Source organism: Melospiza georgiana, chromosome 3 (genome assembly GCF_028018845.1).
Source record: "Melospiza georgiana isolate bMelGeo1 chromosome 3, bMelGeo1.pri, whole genome shotgun sequence".
Classification (NCBI taxonomy): Eukaryota; Metazoa; Chordata; class Aves; order Passeriformes; family Passerellidae; genus Melospiza; species Melospiza georgiana.
In genome coordinates this window covers 46,757,646-46,777,469 of record NC_080432.1, presented here as the reverse complement: position 1 = coordinate 46,777,469, position 19,824 = coordinate 46,757,646, and the positions used below count along the sequence as shown (strand labels likewise).

At 40.9% G+C, this 19,824-nt stretch overlaps 1 protein-coding gene across 1 annotated transcript; it reads left to right on the top strand.

The window, feature by feature from the left end:
• The first annotated feature begins 47 nt into the window (after window positions 1–47).
• Window positions 48–19,740, top strand: LOC131081350 (protein ELYS-like). The gene is made up of 26 exons (XM_058020394.1): window positions 48–169; window positions 1,220–1,473; window positions 1,939–2,119; window positions 2,901–3,108; window positions 4,256–4,372; window positions 5,045–5,129; window positions 6,541–6,691; window positions 7,620–7,752; window positions 7,839–8,020; window positions 8,482–8,543; window positions 9,241–9,369; window positions 10,750–10,840; window positions 10,922–11,011; window positions 11,202–11,342; window positions 12,104–12,208; window positions 12,679–12,772; window positions 13,072–13,195; window positions 13,301–13,357; window positions 14,355–14,501; window positions 15,222–15,409; window positions 15,582–15,726; window positions 15,820–15,951; window positions 17,097–17,244; window positions 17,330–17,477; window positions 17,971–18,169; window positions 19,573–19,740. The coding sequence occupies exons 1-26, from the start codon at window positions 49–51 to the stop codon at window positions 19,600–19,602; spliced, it is 3,462 nt and encodes a 1,153-aa protein (XP_057876377.1). The 5' UTR covers window position 48; the 3' UTR covers window positions 19,603–19,740.
• Window positions 19,741–19,824: the final 84 nt, after the last annotated feature.

The window sequence follows — 19,824 nt, the reverse complement described above, 5'->3', positions numbered from 1 at the left end:
TATGGCTGACATGAGTCTCTGCCTTTTTTTCTTTATTTCCAGTGAAGAATGCGAGACCTAACGGCTCAGGTAACGAGCAGTCTGCTGCAGTTTCCAGAGGTGACTGTTGAGGCACTTGGGGAGGATGAGATCACCCTAGACTCTGTGCTGTGTGGGAAGTTTTCTGGAGGTGAGCATTTTTGTATTTTCTTTTAAATTTGGATTTGGTGTGAAGTTGTTACTGCCTGAAGCACAGGGTCATGGCATCAGGTTGGTTCTGTTAAGCAAAATGGATCAGGTGTTCTGAGAGTGCTAACAGGATATTTTAACATTTAGAAGCATTGAAAGTGCAACAGCCTGCTCCAGTCCTGTGCTGTTTAAATAATAGAGCTGACCATGCCCTCCTCAGTTCTGAATGAAATGGAAGGCAGTTTTCAAGGAAGAAATAGTGTTGTTTTGGGACAAATTTCTTTTTACCAGCTCATGTGTTTCCAAGGTATTTAATAGGATGCAGATTGAGGACCCAGTGAGAGTTGCTGAGAACAGCTAAGCAGATTAGGCAGTTGACTTTCTGGGTGATCTGAAGGTACAGCTGGATGCCTGTCTGGATGTCTGGGCTTCTGTTAAGACCAGGTGGAATCTTACCTACCTGACTGTAGTTGCAGTAGTGGAGCTCATCCTTCCTTTGAGCTTGAAGTCCCTCAGTAGAGGAGCAAGAGTTAAACTCTTTGGTGAAACACCACTTGTTAAATTCTTTCTGGGATCAGCTCATGTAAAAGTTGGAATTACACATGCAGTGCCCATTTTAAGATAATTTCCTGTCCAAATCCCTGCCCAGAGTAGTCTTGTGTCAAGCAAAATTCTTAAACTGGAGCTGAATTGGTTTAGATGGGCTGCATTTGAAGTATGCTTTGAGACTTGTATTCCTGTAGATATTTGGGTGTTTTTTAGCAAAACCAGGCCAATTATGGTGTACAGACTGGAGCTCAGTCTATTGTAATCTTTATCCCAAGGAGTGAATGTTCTTGAGTGCAGAACTGACAAGTAGAAATGCAAAAGCATGGGGTTATTAATTTTAAGAAGTGTTGTTCGAGGATTGCAGTGGGTGATTTAAAGTGATTGTCCAGGTGTGGGTGGGTTGGCCTTTCCCTCTGTTGCATTTGAGGGAAGGGCAGTGCCCCGGCTGTCGCTGCAGTTGTGCTGCTGGCACTTGGTGAGCGCTGCTGCTGTCGCCCTGCAGGCAGAAGCGGCCTGGCGTGGCTGGCGTGCGGCCCCCAGCTGGAGGTGGTGAACTCGGTGACAGGGGAGCGGCTCTCTGCCTATCGCTTCAGCGGGGTCAGCGAGCAGCCGCCCGCCGTCCGCGTGGTGAAGGAGTTCTCCTGGCAGAAGAGGACTGGGCTCCTGGTTGGCTTGGAGGAAGCAGAGGGAAGTGTTCTCTGCCTCTACGACCTTGGGACCTCAAAAGTGGTTAAAGCAATTGCTTTTTCAGGAAGGGTATGTATCTTTTTGGGGGAATGAAGGTTTTGTGTTGTTTGGTGCTGCATAATCCTGTTTCAGGAAAAGCTTTGGAGCCTCTCTTTGAAGGTTGTGTGTTTTCTGAATTGTATTAACATATTGTCAGTTCAAGTACCTGCCAAGAGAGCCTTTTTCTCAACACCCCTTTCTGCAGTTTTGTCATTTTTGTTCTAAGGCCCTAAGGAGCACCATCTTTCTGGTATTAATTTCCTTGTGGGTTTATAGTGATTGGATCTTTCAGGACTTCTACGTAGTATTTTCCCAAATTTTCCTGGTTTGTATGAGGCAGAAGGGCAGCATTCGGGTACAACAGAGAGCAATGATTTGTTTTTAAGTCTTATGAACCTGTATTTCCTGTCCCTGATGTGCTGGTGCTGGCTTCCCTTCTGAGGGTTCCTCCTGGGGCTGTCACGGGCTCTGACATGAGCGTGCCGTTCCCTGCAGGTGACTGCCATCGAGCCCATCAGCAATGACGGCGGAGCCAGCGTGAGCACGCGGCACCTGCACCAGAGTCTGCGGTGGCTCTTTGGAGTGGCAGCAGTGGCCACAGATGTTGGCCATGTCCTTCTGGTTGACCTTTGTTTGGATGATTTATCTTGCAGTCAGAATGAAGTAGAAGCATCAGGTAAGCTGCAGTTTTTAAACTTGAATTTAGAAGTAATAAAATGTGTTTCCTTTCAAAACCCAGCTTGTATCCCAGTGAAGATCCCAGCGTGCTGACTGACTGCTGGCATTTCTGACACTGCCCACTGCTGACTGCAGACAGCAGTTTGACATGGTGTGGTTCTGAACTGATCCAGAAATGGAGTGGCTTAATGCTCCTGCTGATGTTCAGAAGGGCCCTTGCTGCCCACATCCCTTTGTCCCTGTGATTCTTGCCAGTGGGAGGTAGGAATTTTTCCATTTGAGTCAGTGCAGCTGTGTGATAGGAAGTTGTGTTAGAGGTACCAGATTCCTTGGGAGTGTTCTCCTGTTCCCATCAATGCTTGGGGCAGGCTTTAGGCTTGTGTTTTACAATAAATCTGGCTTATCAAAAGTCCTTCATTTGGGTGAATGAATCCTGCAGTTTGTGTTTTCAGATTGCAGACACTGTTTTGGGTGTTGTAAGAGTGGCTTCAGGTGTTCGTATCCCTTCAAGTAGCTTCCTCATGATGTCCAATAAAGGAATTTGTCTACAGTGGTTACATTTGTACCCAGTTTTGAAATAGGAGAGAGAATACCTGTCCCATTGGAGAGTCCTTCTGTTCTCTGAATGGGTGCAGAAACAGGAATAGCTAAAAAAGATGCTGCACAAATGGGCGTTCCATTTGCAGAATTAGATTACATATGTTGTATAATCACATCAGTTTAAAATGCAATTGAAGTGGCATAATGCATTCATTTCTTGCCTGCTTTTATGTGTTCAGATCTAGAAGTTGTCACTAGAATTCCTGCTGAAGTTCCACAAAGAAGAGAAGCTGTGACCAGGGAAGGGAGGCATCTCTGTTTTCAGTTGCGAAGTCCTTCAGGAACAGCAGTGTCAACCCTGTGCTACATAAGCAGAAGCAACCAGCTCGTTGTGGGATTTTCTGATGGCTACTTGTCACTGGGGAGCATGAAAACCTTGAAGAAGGCGTAAGTAGTCACTTCCAGTTGGCATGCTTGGTGGTGCAGAGGTCTCAATTTTTTGCTTCAGGAAATATATTAATTTCAAGAGCCCTTTTTCTGTGAGTGGGAGGTTGGGTATAACCGTGGAGTGTTCAGAAATCCTCTTCTGAAGTATTAACTCATACATGGATTAAGTACAGCACCTTCTCTGCCGTGGACTGCAATTGATTTCTTACTGTGCCTGTTCATAGAGGTCTTGTAGAATGTACTGGGTCATGTCAGACAGCAGGGATGTGAGAGATCTTATTTTTCTAAGTCAGTTTGTTCTGTCCAGTCATATTTAGGGAAACAAGGCAATGTGTGTTTTTCCATGAGACCGGTTTTAGAAATTATTTTTTAGAACTAGTTATTGCAATGATAGCATGCACTGAAAGGCATCAGTATCTGAATAATGTGATTTTGGTGATTATATATATTTTAAGGGACCAGGATGAAACTAGTGAGACATGATAATTCAATGGCTGATCTGTGCCTGAAAGCATATTCTTTCCTGCATTTCAGCCTTGATGCAAGTAGGGGGCTGACCATTTCCAAGGCATTGATGTACATGAACCAATTTTTCCTTGGAAGCCTTGGAGATGAGAATAAGAGGCATGTATATTTATAAACAATAGTAAAATTAAGAAATTATTTAAAATCTGCTGAAAAGCAATGTAACTTTAAATATGTGGCAAAATTCAGATAGGGGTTTACTTTAGCAAATCTGCAGTTACTCACCATAATTACTCATACATAAATAGATAGTGGAGGCATAATTAGGTGTCAGGAAAAGATTGTGAAGGTACAACTAAGGTTCAGAAGTCTGAAATAAAATGTTTGTTACAATGCCCAATAAAGAAATGAGAAACTCCTTCTGTTCGGTGTTTTTTAAAATATGTTCAGATTTACTGCATTATAAGTTCAATATGTTGAAGTAGGCTTCAACAATAGGAACAGTGTTTTCCCTAGCAGCTGAACTAATAATTTCTGTTCCTCCTCCTCAGGCAGAGGAGGACATAAGCAGAGGTTATTGCTTTGATGGACAGAAATCTCCTCACCTTGATTGCTGCATAAAAGGTAGTCATTTGCTTGCCTCCATTATTTGTCTTTTCTATTTTTTTTTTCAAACCTGTAGGCACTACACTCAGGTTGGAGGAGAAAGGATTCCTGTCTGTGCTCTTACTTTTCAAGAGCCTGAGAATGATCTTCAAAATTGTTGCTACTTATGGGCTGTTCAGTCTACACAACAAAGGTGAATAAAAATTACAATGAGCCACTGATTTTGCTTTTTTTTTTTTTTTTTAATATTAGTTCACATAGAGTTGCCTCTAAAAGAGGACAATGACAGTATTGCTGGTTGCTTCATGAGAGCTTCAGAATTCTTTGGAGTCCTTGTGTGCTAGTTCAGCTTCCCTGGCAGAAAAGGAGCAGTGTTCAGCAAAAAAATCAATGGCTTCCAGCTGGGATAAGGAATAAGAGAGTGTAGAAGGGTGCACTGCATGCAAGAGAGGGACTGGAACTTAGGTGGGAAGAGGAAAAACATACCTCTCAGCATCAGCAAACTGCTTAGCCCAGCTGTTCATAAACTGGCAGTCTTCTTGAGCTTGACTTCAAAGCAGTTTTCATGGAGAATGGTTTACTGTGTAAAGCTATTTCCAACAATTTTAGGTCCATACTGCATATTAAAGCTTTCCAAACAAAGGCATAGTTGGCATTTGCCCCTGAAGCTGTTTGTGTAAAAATTTCCTCCTCTATGTTTTACTGGCTAAGTGTGACCAATTATCATGTTTTGGGAAGCAGTGTTTTTCTTTTCAGCAAGAGCATGCTCTTAAGTCAGTTTCAGCCTAGATCCAGCCTAATAAAATGATAATGAGGACTGTAAAGCAGCTTTGTAATTAAACCTCCTCATTTATACCTTTTTCAGTGAAGGGAATACTGTGAATTTACATCTCTTGAAGTTAGCATTTGGTGGCAGGAAATGTCTGGCATCTGGAGAAGTCATGTATGAGGTAAGACAGGCCTGTATGTGAGAGATTAAAAGATGAAGTTTCCCGGAGTATCAGTTAAGTTGGCTCCTTGTATATGAATGACAGCTGAAATTTCTAGTCATTAAAATGAATGTGTGATGAGTTTATGGAATTGTAGTGCTTTATCTTATGGAACCGTCCCTTGGTGTAGTGGACATCTTGTTCTGGTCTGCATTTTTGATTAAAATTGATTTTGTCATTAGTCATTTTATAAGATGAGATTCTTTGCTTAGCCTTCATGTTAGTTTTTCAAAGAGATGGTTTTGGTTTTTCTCAATTACTGTGCGTATGAATCTGTTATTTCCAAAATTCGTGAATAAAATAGAATAGAATGTGCATGTTTCAGAACAAATGTTACCATGTTTTTTCAATAATGAAAGACTTTTTAATTTATTCATTTATTTTAGACACTGATATTCATTTGTAGCATTTCCTGGAACCATTGAGAGAAAGCTTGTCTCTTCTCAGATTAAATCAATTAAATGTATAGAATGAGAATATGTTGTTTCATGCCAGTTCGTTTTAGATCTCTGAAAGTTTTGGAAACTCATTTTTTGCTTGGAAGTGGTTTTGCTGGTTTTTTTTTTTAGTTTGGTGTTTTGTTGGGCTTTTTTATTGTAGAGCTGCTATTTGTCCACAGTACACATATTCACATATTGTATAGTAGACAGGTTAAATGAAGGCTGTACTGGAAAGACAATATTTCACTTAATGCTTGCTTAGAAAATGGTGGTGGCAGAGGTTCAGGGCCATCCTTTCTGTATATCTATTTCTGAGTGTCTCAAAGCAGTTTCTTGCTCTGTAGTAATTTGGAATCTTAAACACATTGTCCATGTTCATCCCATGTCCTCACCATAAGGAATTGAGGGATATTTCCCTGATAAGAGTTCATGGGGTTTGAAAGAAGGTTTTAAATCTCTAGGAAGTTCTCTTTGTTGCTACAGAGGTGAGTGTTCACTCTACTGATGTGCCTATCAATAACATCTCAGGACAGACCTTTAGCTGCTCTAATGTCAGGTTCTGTAATCAAAACACGGAGCAAAGGCTTTGTGTGAAGATGTGTTGCATTGTTTTAGATGTCTCTTTGCAAGTATATGTTCAGGTTTGTAAAGACACTTTGATGATGCAAGGAATTCTACAAAACGTGTTTAGATGTAGACTAATGTTAGGGAAATGCTAAATTCTGAAAATGTGCAAAAGCCTTTAGAGTAAAACTTGCCTGTTATGACTTGACACTTAATTCTCTTGCATGTCAGATGTAATTCCTGTTGATGGGAAACATACTGTAAAATAAGCATATTATGTCAGATATTTGCATTAGTTCATACTTGGATATAATGTATATTGGTTATTTCAGAATTGCCTTTCCTCTCTTCTTAATTTTTTCCCCCAGGATTTTACATGTTGTGTCAAGCTCTTCAGTTTAGATCTCTCTGGTGGAATCTTTCCCTGGAGAGGGCAGACCAGCAATACTAAATTCCTCAGATGTCAGACCATAGAAAAATTTTGCAACCATGCTGACAGAGAAGATAAGGTTAATGAAGGTTTGTTCTGATGCCCCTGCTTGGTTATTCTGAACTGCATGGTTTGGAAATCTGAGCAATGAATGCTGTTCTGTACCCACAGTCCTAAAGTCTTAAATATTCATCTAGCTGATCTTGCTGGGCTTATTGTATGCTTAAGTTATATGAGACTTCTTATCCCTCTGAACATAATCTTTTCAGGGAAAAAGTAGGCTTTATTTTATGTTTGCTGGGATGGTAGAGCAGTGTATGGGGTCATCTGTGTAAGGATGGTCAGTCAGTTTGTTCTGCCAGTTGTCTTCATTGAATAGTAAGATCATTCTATTGCTTAGGAATGTTACCTGAATTGTTTTTTGTCCTGCTCAAGCCTCTGGCTGCATCCAGTGTGCATCCAGTGAATCTAGTTCCCCAGGGCTGAGAACTGGAGCCAGTCCTGTGAAATATCTTCATCAATAATCTGAATGAGGGGATCAAGTGCCCCCTCAGTAAATTTGGGACAACATCATCATGAACAAGAATGTTGATCTGTTGGAAGTTAGGAAGGCTTTGCAGAGGGATCTGCACAGGCTGGATTGATGGACCAAGGCCAGTTGTAGGACTTTCAAACACCTTTTGTAATGCTACAGGCTTGGGAAAAAGTAGCTGGAAAACAACCAAGGTATCCTGCATGACAGCTGGCTGAATACAAACCACCTCACCACATTAAAAAACCCAAAATCCCCCAAATAATTATTCATTCAGCATGCAAAACTTAATTAATAATTGTGTATTTCATTTTGCTTGAAACAAATATAATTTGAATAAGAAAAAGAGGCACTGAAACCTATTGCAGAGATGGTTGCTATTTCATAATTTCTTTTATCATTCCTAAGTGCTGTGTTTCATGAATGAAATAACAGCAAATATCTCGTATTTTCTACAGTAAGAAACAATGTCTTGTCTTTGGCAGCAATTTCTCCTGACACCAGTGTATCAATCTTCAGTTGGCAAGTGAATACCTATGGTCAGGAAAAACCATCTGTTCATTTGGGAGTGTTTGACATCAATCGCTGGTATCATGCCCAAATGCCAGAGTCACCAGGGTAGGTTTTAATTAAGAGGTTTCAGCATCTCTACAAAAGGTTAATTTGAAAATTGCTATTGAGCTTATGAACTTGTTTTCTTTAAGGCCAGAAGAATTCCTTCATGATTGCCCCTATTTTGCCCTGTGGTCACTGGATCCTGTAATAAGCATGACTTCTCCAAACCTCATTTTGGATATTCTGGTACACGAGCGTAGTCTGAGTCGGGGAGTTCCTCCTTCTTATCCACCACCTGAACAGTTCTTTAATCCAAGCACCTATAATTTTGGTAGGTATTTCACTGCTTCTCTTTTGAATAGTGGCAAGCTTTGGTGGAGGTGAAATGCCACTTGAGGGGTTCTCTTTCTTGTTCATTGTGACATGAAAACCAAACCAAAAAAAAGCCCCACAAACCTTCTCCAACCTGGTTACTGTGTCCTGACAAGGCACTTAGTCTTGTGAGACATATCTGACAGGCAGCTGAGTTTTGGGTTTTGGAGCTTCTGTAACATGGCCTGGGAAGGGGTGATGGTCCCAAAATGAAAAGCCTTTGAGCTGAGGCCCAAAGCACAGCACTAGATAGCTCTCAAGTTTCTAGAGACAGAGAGTAACTCCTTTTTATGGGATGTGTGTGAGTGATGTGAGGAAGGAAAGTGGTGCTGGAGGTTTGTCTTTGCAGACAGCAGTATTTATAAAGCATAAGCTGGTGAGAAGGTGCCAGGATCTGTCAAATGTTCCTTGTTTCTGCAGATGTGACCTGCTTGCTCAGCTCAGGAGTTGTTCACATGACTTGCACCGGCTTCCAGAAGGAGGTGACTTTTTTTACTGTATTGAAAGTGTCAAGAGATGAACCTTTGGTAACTTTTCTCTTGCAGTGCTTTGAGTGTCAGAGACCACTTGATGCTCACACTGCCCATCCACATGCTTAGCTGCAGTCATATCGTGCCAGTTTGATGCAGATGGCACTGTTGTAGGGAGGCATGAGCAGGGATTGAATGGCTGGGAAGGATGGGTGTGGTGGAAGCTGGGGAAGGTGTTTGCTTCTTTGTACGGTGTGGAGTTGGGGTCTTGATCCCTGATGAACTTGAGGATGGAGAGAGGTAAAAGTGATTTAACTGTTGAGGAAGAAATGCATGTTTTTTCTGTCAGCCTTGGCCAAATTCTGATTCCTGAGCCACTGCACAGCTTTTGACAAACTCTTTCAAATTAAGTTCCAGCTCACTAAATATTTCAGCTTTGGCACAAACAAGCACAGATATGTGATTTGATATGTGATTTGAAGTTGTGTGTTAGGTTTAACTTTTACAAAATGTAATTTGTGTCACAGAAAGTACCAGGCCTGTGTTTTGACAGAGAGGCTGGAAAATGCTTCCTTTAGCATTGCAGGAGTTGGTATTTTCTTCTACAGGGTATTTTTTAAAAAATTGAAACCATTCGTTTGGCTGTTGTTTTTAAGGCAGAACCTTCATGATTGAATGCTGTCTTAACCTGTTTTGATTGATGTTCCAGACCCTGAAGTTTTTGAAGAAATGTGGTCCTTTAATAAGTGAAGCCATCCGTGACAGCTACTCTCGGTGTCTTGTAGCTGGCTTGCTGTCTCCAAGACTGGTTGATGTCCAGCCATCCAGTCTGAGTCAGGTGGGTGTATGCTGGAAAATCCAGAGAGAAATATATGCACCTTGTCTGAAGGCTGTAGAGGCTACAAAATATGACCATCTGAGTTTTACTTGCAAGTTGCTCTAAGAGGCAGGTGTTGACATTATTTAGCAGAAATAATAATATTCTTAGATCCAGACTCTAAATTTGACTTGGAAGACCCCTCTGTGCAAGCTGACCCAGCCCACATAGTGCTTATTTTGCAAGTCTGATGTAGGCTCTTATATTTTGATTAGATGTTCTGATATCAGCTCTGGTTGGGAAGTAACTTGGGAAAGCAAGAAGTTTTATGATGACATTTCCTGAATTATGACTACATTGTTCAGAGACTTTTTATGCATTTGAGGAGTGATTGCTTTTGGATGCTAGAAAGAGAAATGTCAGAATTAAGTCAAGAAGCTTGGGTTTGAATTTCTTTGGCCACTCTAAGCAGTATTGGGCATGTTTCCTTGTCTGAAACCAGGTTTCAGAAAAAGATGGAAGTATCACACATGCTTTCAAATGACAGAATGTGTAGAAATATCTTTGAATGTAATAATTTAACTTAGAAGGAAAACATATTTTTGAATATGTTTTAGAAAAAAGAGAGACAAGGAAAAAAAAAGAAAAATGTCAATTTCTATGCAGGATCATTTCACCTGAAATAAATGTCTTAACACCAGCTGGAATTAGCTGCTACATTATTTCCATGTGTGTGCATGCCTGTGCATTATCCTTCTCAAGGACTGCCATGGCATTAGAATACAGTAATTGAACAGCCTGAAATTCCAGACCATTAGAACTGAAATGTTTCCCATTTTTTATGTTGCTTTAACAAATTGAAACTTAATGTTTTGGCTGTCAGAGCTGCTTCCTGTCTTGCTGGTCTCAGGAGCTGCTTGGCCTCAGCTTCACTGTCTCCATGCAAACACAGTGGTGTTTGCTCTGTCCCCTTCATGTGTTCCTGATGGCAAAGGGTTGTGCCCGCAGTGCATAATGGGTGTTAGCAGGGGATGCTACTGGAAATAGTTAACTGGGACTCAGTGAATGAAGACTGAAACCCTGAGGCAAAGAAGTAGAGATTGAAACTAGCCTGCATAAAGTTGAAATGTCAGAGGAAAACGTTCCTGTGTTCCTCAAACCAAGCAGCAGTCCAGCCTGTGGGTAGAATGAGGAAAGAGTCAAGAATATGGAAGTAGCTGCATTTGCAGGTGATGTCTGAGTGGGTAACCAGTCAGCAGCAAACACTTCTGTCAGTGGCTCAGGTAGTGTCTGATTCAGAGCTACTACATGGGTCACTGACAGAAACTGCAGTGTTTATCAAGGTGAGACTGAGAGGAAAAGTCTGCGAGGTTGTGATTTGCTTTTGTCTGTTCTGTTCAGGAGGAGCAGTTAGAGGCAGTGCTGTCAGCTGCTGTGCAGACAGGCTCTTTAGAACTTCTGACGGGATGCATTAAACACTGGACTTCTGAAGGTAATGCTGCTTCCACTGTTTTTGTTTGTGTTTTGGTTAGAAATCGTGGCTTCATGTCCTTTTTGTTTTCTGTTTTTAAAGAGCAGCCAAGTTCTGCTGTAAATTTACGGTTTGTTCTTGAGTGGACGTGGAACAAAGTGATCTGTACAAAAGATGAACTGGACCAAATATGTGAGTAGCGGTGTGGTGGTTTTTAAAACCTGGAGTCATTCTTTGTAAAGGATCTTCTTCAGTACTCTGCCAGTGCATGCTGCTGGTTCTTTAAGCGGTTCTTTAAGTCTCTTGTGGCTGTTGAAGTGTTGTAGTTTGGAAGTGTGCAGTTGCTGTGCTGAGTGATGATTCAATGTTTCTCCTTGACAAGGTGTTCCGCTGTTTGACGGCTCCTGCAACTTCATTGACCCGCAGACATTACAGTCCCTCCAGCACTGCCAGCTGCTGCTGAGCAACCTCAGCACAGTCCTGAACTGTTTTCTAGCAGAAGCCCGAGAGCTTACAGAGAAAGGTTGGTGAGAGCCCTGCTGGGCCTTTGGTGTGATTGTTAACTTTTGGAAGGATGCTTGGGTTGTAACTGTGGAGACAGGAGCTGCTGTTGTTTTGGATGGTTGGGAGAGAGTCAGGTTGAGCTGGGAGGAGGGGTTTAAATCTGATCAGTTGGGACTTTGATTTAAGCCACTTTGAGTTCAGGGGAGCAGCTTGTTGTGGAATTCATGAGGCTGGGTAGGAGAAGGTACACTGGTTCAGCACTGAGCTGAGTAATCACCTGGGCAGCAGTTGCAGCAACTGAGTGTGGTAATGCTGAGAAGTGTTCCTAATTGTTAGCTAGCAATTGATAGTTGTGTGCAAATTGCTGGGAAATAGAAAGGAAACCAAAATGAGTAAAGCAATTTCCTTGAGGTTTTTGGCTTCTGATTTTAAAAATTGTTGTTCGCATGTCGAGGGAAAAAGAGGACAATAATATCTTTTGCTAAAGTAAAAATCTCTGCTATATGGAAAACAAATGTTGTCTTCTTGAGTATATCTTATAGTTTAGGCTTTATTTTTCAATTTCAATCCTTAGTGATTCTGTTTCTTTGTAGTGACTGGGGGTTTTTTGGTGGGGGTTGGAATGGTGGTTTTTCCTTCAAATTCATAAGTGATCCAGAGGGACAACTACAAAGACAGGTTTCCACTGTGTGTGTTCATATTTTCTCTTTGTTCTGCAAAGGGGGTTTTGTAAAATGAAAGGAATTGCAAAACTCAAATCAGGTTTTGCCTTTCTTTCAGGTTTTTCAGACTTGACAAATAAGCAGATGGTAACCAGCCTCATTTTTTTGTATGTACAAGTGGTGATCTGGTTCTGTCGATCCAGTCTCCTTCCTGAGGGTTTAGGTAAGCAGAACCTGTAGTACCAGCACACTCATTTTGATAGTAAAAGTAGTACCTGCATGTTTTGAACCTTTGATTTATTGCTTGGAGTGAAAGTGCAGCTTGGAAATGCTCTTAATTGAGACACCTTATAAATTCCATTTTCAGCTTTAATCATTTTACAGATGCTCACATGTTCACAAAGTAATTCCTTTGAGAGTGGTTGATTTAGGAGTAGCCTTTGCTTACCCTACGTGCTCTGAATGCAGCATCAACAGCAAACATGAAACTGATCTTGAGAGAAGAAGTAGTTGTAGTTCTGCAGTTGGCAGCAGTAGTAGTTTTGTCTTAGTTCTCCTTTAGCAAAGGCAGAAACAAGATTAGATTCTTTGAGAGTTGGAGGCTTCTTGAGGTTGTGTGATTTCCAAAATTTTAGTTGAAAAACGTGGTCTTACTTTAACTTGCTTTTACTTTATCACCCGTAGATAATCAAGATGATCACATGCATTTGTCCAGACCTTTCTACGATTACCCTCTGATTCAGAGCTACTATACGGGTCACCGAGAGAAACTCGAGCGCTTATCAAGGTAAGACTTAGAGGAATTCTCTAGAAAGCTGCCACTGTTAGACTGTGTGAGAGTGATTATTTTTGCAGTTAAAACCCTTTGTCTGCACTCCTTGGCATTACACATAACAGAGCATGAAAGCAAACCTGGAACCCAAAAGGTCATTGCAACTCTTCTCTTGGGTTAGTGCGTTGGACTCCTTGATGAAAAAGTTCATTGTGAGCTAAGGACCATCTTTGCTCTGAGTCTAAAATCTGTGACATTGAGAGGCTGGAATGAGTGTTTTACTCTGTGCAAGCCCTTGGTCCCTTTTGTTGCAGAGGCAAATGGGATTCTGATTGCTTGATGATTGATGGAATGGTTTCCCAGCTGGGAGAGGAAGTGGAGAAGTTGTGGCGGAGAGATGAAGGCGGCACTGGGAAATACCCACCTGTTAGTTTACATGTGAGTGTTGTGTTCACTGCAAACCCCAGCAGCAGCAGCAGTCCCCTAAAGCCAATGATGGTGAAAGACAGGAGCATTAGAAAACCTTTTCATCTTTCATTTCAGGCCCTGCTGGATCTCTATTTGCTAGAAAGCATTGAAGAAAGCAACAAACATGCAATTGTATCCTTTCCAGATTGTGTTATTTCTCCTTCAGTAATAACAGCATAAATGTTCTTACATGTTTGTCACCTATGTGTTTTTTGCAAATTCTTTTCTGATACAAGCAAACAGGTTCCCTAAAATATTCAAGATAAAAACCTTGCTTAGTTTCTTTCAAAATGTAATAGTTTTTAGTTTTTTTAAGCGCTCCTTTCTGTAGCAAAGGACTGTGTATTAGAACAGTGCCTGAAATATGCTGCTTCAGAACAGAAGGGTTTGTAACAGCAATGGTTTTCCAGTTGCTGATTTGTTTCCCAGCCCAGCTAACAATGTTTGCTTTTTTTTGTGTAAAAAGTACAAGTACACAGAATAATAAAGAGGGGGTTGAGAACAGTCATTGGGCTGAAGCCTAATTTTTAAGCTGCTGGAACATGCAGACTTTCCTTTGTTGTTTGTTGGCTAAATGAAGAAGAGAGGCTGGAAAGCAAAGGGTTAAAAATGGTTGTGGTCCCAAGCTGCCTTACTCAGACACGATCCACATGCAGTTTTAAACACAGTTTCAAGCAGTCAGTGCCAAGTTGCATTGTAAGGGCACCATAATTTGTGTTGATTGTGTGAAGACAGGAAATGGGGAGAATAAACAGCTGTAGAACTTGTTTTCTTTAATAATTAGGCATTGGATGGTGAAGTGTGTTGCCAGTCCAGCTGGTAGCTTCACTGACAGAAGCAGAAGCCTGGGTTTGTAAGAGCAGTATATAAACACCCAGTATCTGCCTCTTTGATTGCCTTACAGAAATCCACAATTGTTTATTTCTGGAAGTATATTCAGAATACAGTTTTGAGATCAGGACCTGCCTATTGATATAAAGGTTTTTAATAGCTTAAAATGGCAAGATCAATACCTTGGGAAGTTCTGCTTTCTACGACTTTCATATTCTTATTTCATTCTTTTGCTAAATGTAATGTGATACAAGTTTTTGGTCTTAGCGATTTATTCGCCTTAATCAGGTACTCTCAGACAATTTACTTGCTGCTGGATATCATCCATTTCTTTCCAAATAAAGCAGAAACTTTACTTGTTTCCTTTCTAACTGCCTTTGCTATCTCCTGGGGTCTTGTTAAACTGATTCGAGGATTTTGGCTTCTAGATCACAATGATTATGAAGTAAGTATGAAACAGTTGAGTTGGACACACATTGCACTGCAGAGCTGTAACCACTAAAATATTTTAACAATTGCTACTTAGGTGTTACAAGCACCTAAGAGCATAAGAAGCTTTTTTTTTAACAGTGGCCTGACATCTTCAGCAACAAGTTATGATTTGAAATTTTGTTTTAACTACTTTGACAGAAATTGATTGAAACAAAGGCATAATCAGCATAAATAATGCTTAATGTTTGAATTTTTAAAGCCATCTCTGTTTTAGGAGGTTTTCAGCTGACTGGTTGGGCACTGATTCTAAGAGTGTTTTTGGTACTTGAAGCATGGAACATTTGAGACAGAAGACTGCAGGAGTGATGTGTCAGCCTGATCTTCCCAATGCTTTAGGTTGTTTTTTACCTGTCACTATGTGAACAGAACCAATTTGATTATCAAGTAACTTATTATTTAGTAATGTATTTATAAAAAGAGATATTTGAACACAGAATTTCATGAACTTACAAAAATCTGAATAGTTAGTTTTAAGACATTCACAATTGTATTGCTGATTTTTTTTTTCCTGCAAATACTGAAGAATTTTACTGATGTGTCCTGGATCAAGTATTTTGTTATTTAGACCTCTGAGTTGGTCTAACCCACGTCCAGCCTTGCTGCAGAAAGTTTTGACTCTTTGTTGCCTGGCTGTGTGTATCTGTGGTAATGAAGCTGTTCTCAACTTGTGCAGAATTCCCTGGCCCTGCTCTTCCATCCAGCTACACTCAAGACAGTGTCATGGCAGCACATGAGGATAATCCAGTCCCTGATGTGCCAGGGGGAGCACAGGCGAGCCCTCAGGTACATGCAGATGATGAAGCCGTCCATGTCCAGCAGCAGTGAGGTGCGGCTGTTCCTCACCGTGCTCTTGTCCAACAGGTAAGGAACCTCCCCTCTTTTGGCATTCACATCTTGGGAAATGTGGAGAACTGATGGCACAACTGGGGCTCCCCTCCATTTCCTTTGAGCTTTGAATGGATACCCTCACTGTGGGGCATCTTCCTGGCCTCAGTGTTTCCATTGCTTTCCATGTCCTAAACCTTAACTGCAGGTGCATGGTGGAGGCTTGGGGTCTGTTGCAGCAACACACCACGAAGTTAAACATAGAAGAGCTGCTAAAGCACATGTATGAAATCTGTCAGGAGATGGGGCTGATGGAGGATTTGCTGAAGCTGCCCTTCACAGACACAGAAAAAGTGAGTTTGGAGAAGAAACAAAAAAACCCTTGTCTCTTGGGCAAGAGAGGAGGCAGAATGGTGATGATGTTTGAAATGTGTTATTTCTCACAGGAGTGTTTGGAGAAGTTTTTACAGACCAAATCTGGTGTTCAGAACCATGAATTCCTCTTAGTCCACCATCTGCAGCGTGCCAACTACATCCCAGCACTCCAGCTGAATCAGTCCATGAAGGCCCATCTGTTGGTAAGGGTAGCAGTCCTGCTGAGTGTGCAAGTTTCTGTCAGTGTGACTGATCACTTTTGATAGTCCTCAAGAAAAATCTTGCTTTCTCTTTTATACCATTATTTGAAAGACTAGGAATAAGTTCCTACACGTCAAGTTACAGCTGAACCTAAAAGGTGGCTGAAATAATTTTACTACTGCAAACTGCCGTGTGAAGTTATAAATTAAATGTTCAGTGGTTGACTCCACTGAAAGTTTGTTTGTATCTGACAAAAAAAAATAGGTATCTTTTGTACCATCTCATATTCAGTTCCTCAGATCCTGCTGTTATATATGGTTTAGCTAGGGAAGTTATTTTTGTAAGTTTTTTTCTGTGGAATAAAGAGTATGTTGTCTGTCACATCTTGTATCTTGCCTGACAGCAGTCTGGATAGTCAACAGGTCAAATATGTGTAGTGGGGTTTAGTTGTGGTTTTGGGTTTTTTATTTTCTCAAATTATAGTACAAGCTCTCTGATTCCAGTAGTTTCATGCTACCAATTTTATGACATAAATTCTAACCTATGTTTCTCAAAATATCCAGATCAAATTTTGCATTATGTGAACTTCTCTTAGGGATATCTGATGCATGTGTTGTTTTTTGAAAGTGTATTTTTTCAGTAAGTCAAACTTAAAAGGTAGTCTTGGAAGGTTTAAGTGTGTGAAAACTGTGTGTGAAAACTGTGTTCCAGACAGGTGTGTGTAAGTAGATTTTCTTAATTTTCCCATCATTTTGTCCAATGTAATTTGCAGTTGCCCTGTGTAGTCAGTAATCTCAGATATCTTTATTTCATTATAACCAGAGGAAAGCCTGCTCTTCCATAAGCCATTTGAAAATTGCAGGTGTTAAGAATTATGTAAGAATAGGGCTCTGCAAAGTGCCAGAGTCCTTTTAACTAGGAGTTTTATGTTCTACTTTTATTCCAATCTTCTTTGCACTTATCCAAAACTACCAGGTGAAATTGGTGTGTGCTTCTGGGTGGAACCTGCTGTGGTTCTGTGCAGTGGATTTGTTCTCCTTTGTCTGTAGAGCAAATTTAGGCCTTAGTTAGAAAGAGCAGAGACAGTCCTGTGCAATGAACTTCTGGTGAATTGTTAACTTCTTGCTTTGCACATTTCCTTTGTCAGAATGGTCGTGATCCTCGTTTGAGAGAGAGAGCAGTAGCCAGAAATTCTTTGTTAGACCAATACATCAAGGTCCTTCCCACAGTCCAAAGGAAGCTGGCAGTAGAGAGAGCCAAGCCGTACCGTTTGCCTTCATCGGTCTTAAGAGAAGGTAATTTGAGAGAAGGGAACGAGGATGTGCAGCTGGCCATCACTTTGAATGCACAAGGCTGATACTGCTCCCTCTTGCTTTACAGTGCCAAGGCCAAAGCCATTATCAACAGCAACAAGGCAGGCTAATGCGGGAAATGTGCATACAAGAACAAGTTTAATCACTAAAGTACTGTCCAGATTTAAAGAAGCATGGCTAGGAAACAAGACAACCAGTTTCTCAGAATATAAGAAGTAAGCAGCCTGTTCACAAAGTTTGGCCTTGTTTTATGTGTTTGAGGGGAGACAGAAAAAGGAGAGAAATCTCTTTGAATTGTGTTAGTGTCTTGGTGGGAAGGTACATGTGAAAATAGCTTTGTTTTGCATTTTTGCACATAAAAAATACGTTTGAGACACAACTCATCATTAGTATTATTTGGAGAACTATACTTTTCTACTATGATAATCTTAGTTAGGCAAATACATGTGTTTACATTATGAGAAATGTGCTTGCAGAGTTTAAGACAGCTGAAACTAAAGCTTTGACCACCACCAAGCTCTTGGTGTACAGATTTTGACAGATGAACAAAGAGAAGTGCCTGTCACTTCCATGTGGGCCTAATGTAACACCCCAGCAGTGAGGGTTTACCTGTATTTCTTGTTCACTGGGTGTTCGTGTTGTCAGCATCACTTTTTTTTTTTAAATTTATTTCTTGATTTTCCTAGTGTAAAACGAGTATTTTAACAGGTTACTGGATTTGGTGGTTCGTCCTGGTCCTTCCCGCTCTGTGGCACAGGATGAGACCCAGCAGCAGCCCCCATGCAGAGCTTCCACTTCTTTTGTGGCATCCAGCCCCCCGAGAGCAAATACAGATTGCTCCAGCTCCCAAAACAACCTGCCAGGAGCATCAGAGCTGAATGTACTTGAAACTCCTCTTGTGGTCAAGGTTTGTATTTTAAAAAGTCAGTAGCAACCAACCAAACCAGAAGCTTGTGAGCTTTGTTTAAAATGAAACCCCTGGATTCAAATGGTGAGGTATTTTTTGCACGCATGTAGTTATTGTATACACAGTCTTTTCCAGCAGTAAAACGGGCACAGAGGGAAAGTTTAGTTTTCAGTTAATTGCAGCGGTCACCTTGTCCCACAGCTTTGAGAAATACACTTGTTTTTATTGCATGGAACAAAGTTCAACCTGGACTTTTCAGTCTATACTTAGCTGCCTAAAGATGCAATTTGTGGCTTAACCATGTCATTATTTAAGTGCCAAGTAGCTTTGTGTATTTTGATGTGCATTTCTACAATCAAGAACTGTGCTTCAAACTCTTAATCCAGTGTCATGAATTACAACTGAGCAATGTCAGTGATGTGAGTCTCTGTCAGATTCAGTGATGACTCTCTGCAGCAGTTTTGCTTATCAGGTGTTTGTGTTAAACTGTATTTCCAGTCATTGCCATCAAACTGTTACCGTGCAAGGCAGTAACACCTGACACGGCCCCTTGGTTCTGATCTTTTTGCCTTTGCCTACCTGAATGAAATCATTGCCATCTCCCTAAATTATAACCTTTTTCTTGTTAGGAAATATCATCTATACTATTGAACTAGCTTCATCCTTCTCCTTTCTAACTCTTTCAATACCGTAAAACATTTCCGAGCCAGGAAAACCTGAACACTGCTCCATGAGGATATGTAGGTATTTTTACAGCACTATCCTTTAATCTTGTGTGCAGATTGATTAATTAGTGCAGAAATAAGCTGTGGCTGTTGCTCTGTTGACTGACATCTGGAATACAGCAATTGAAAACACTGCCTCGTGGAATAAGGGTTGTGTGCCTTTTAAAAGAGCAGTGTAGAAACCGCAAAAATTACTGGGATAGGAGAGAACATTGTAGGCAACAAGATGCTATATTCTTGTTTCTTCAGGAATTTTGAAAAATAACCTGTTATAACTGAATCTTTAAGCATTGGGTACCCAATTGTATTTTACCCTGTCAGAGGCAGTGGGGTCGCTCTGCACTGCTCCACAGCCAGAGGGCACTGCAATGCCATGGGCACCCCTGGCCGTGTACACACCTTGTGTTGGGAAAGTGCTCCTGGTCATGGGCCGTGGCAAATGGTCAGTTCTGGAGAGAAATACCAGAAACAGAGCATGTGAATTGCACACAGGGACTGCTCTGAGTCCTGTGCCTCAAACACATAAACTCTCAGCTCTGAGGTGGTACATATATTTCACATTCAGGGGTGGTCTTAAGGGAAAAGCAGCTTTTCTGTGTCTTTAATTTCTTCTAGCTCGGTGTGAAATTAGTCTGCTTGCTACTGAATAAAGCATTAACAGACATTTTTTAACTTTAGGTTACTGAAGACAGTGCAGTGACAGCATAAACTTAAGAAGCAGCACCTGAAAACCCCACCATATAGTGATCTACATCCATAAGGCAATCTTCAACACAGCTATGAGACTACAAAGCATCAATCTGTATGTGATTTGCCTCAGAAAAATAAAGGTCAGTGTGATACAGCTGAGGGACACAGAGACTTTTGTGACCATAAGTATCTCAGAGTAACTTTCATAGTTTTTACAAGTTCTACTGATAAAACAAAAAA

Coding starts and splice junctions, on each gene's coding strand:
- LOC131081350 (XM_058020394.1), top strand. CDS start 49: ATGCGAGACCTAACGGCTCAGGTAACGAGCAGTCTGCTGCAGTTTCCA. Junction 11,343..12,103: donor CCGAGAGCTTACAGAGAAAG/GTTGGTGAGAGC, acceptor CCTTTCTTTCAG/GTTTTTCAGACTTGACAAAT. Junction 12,773..13,071: donor AAACTCGAGCGCTTATCAAG/GTAAGACTTAGA, acceptor CTTTTGTTGCAG/AGGCAAATGGGATTCTGATT.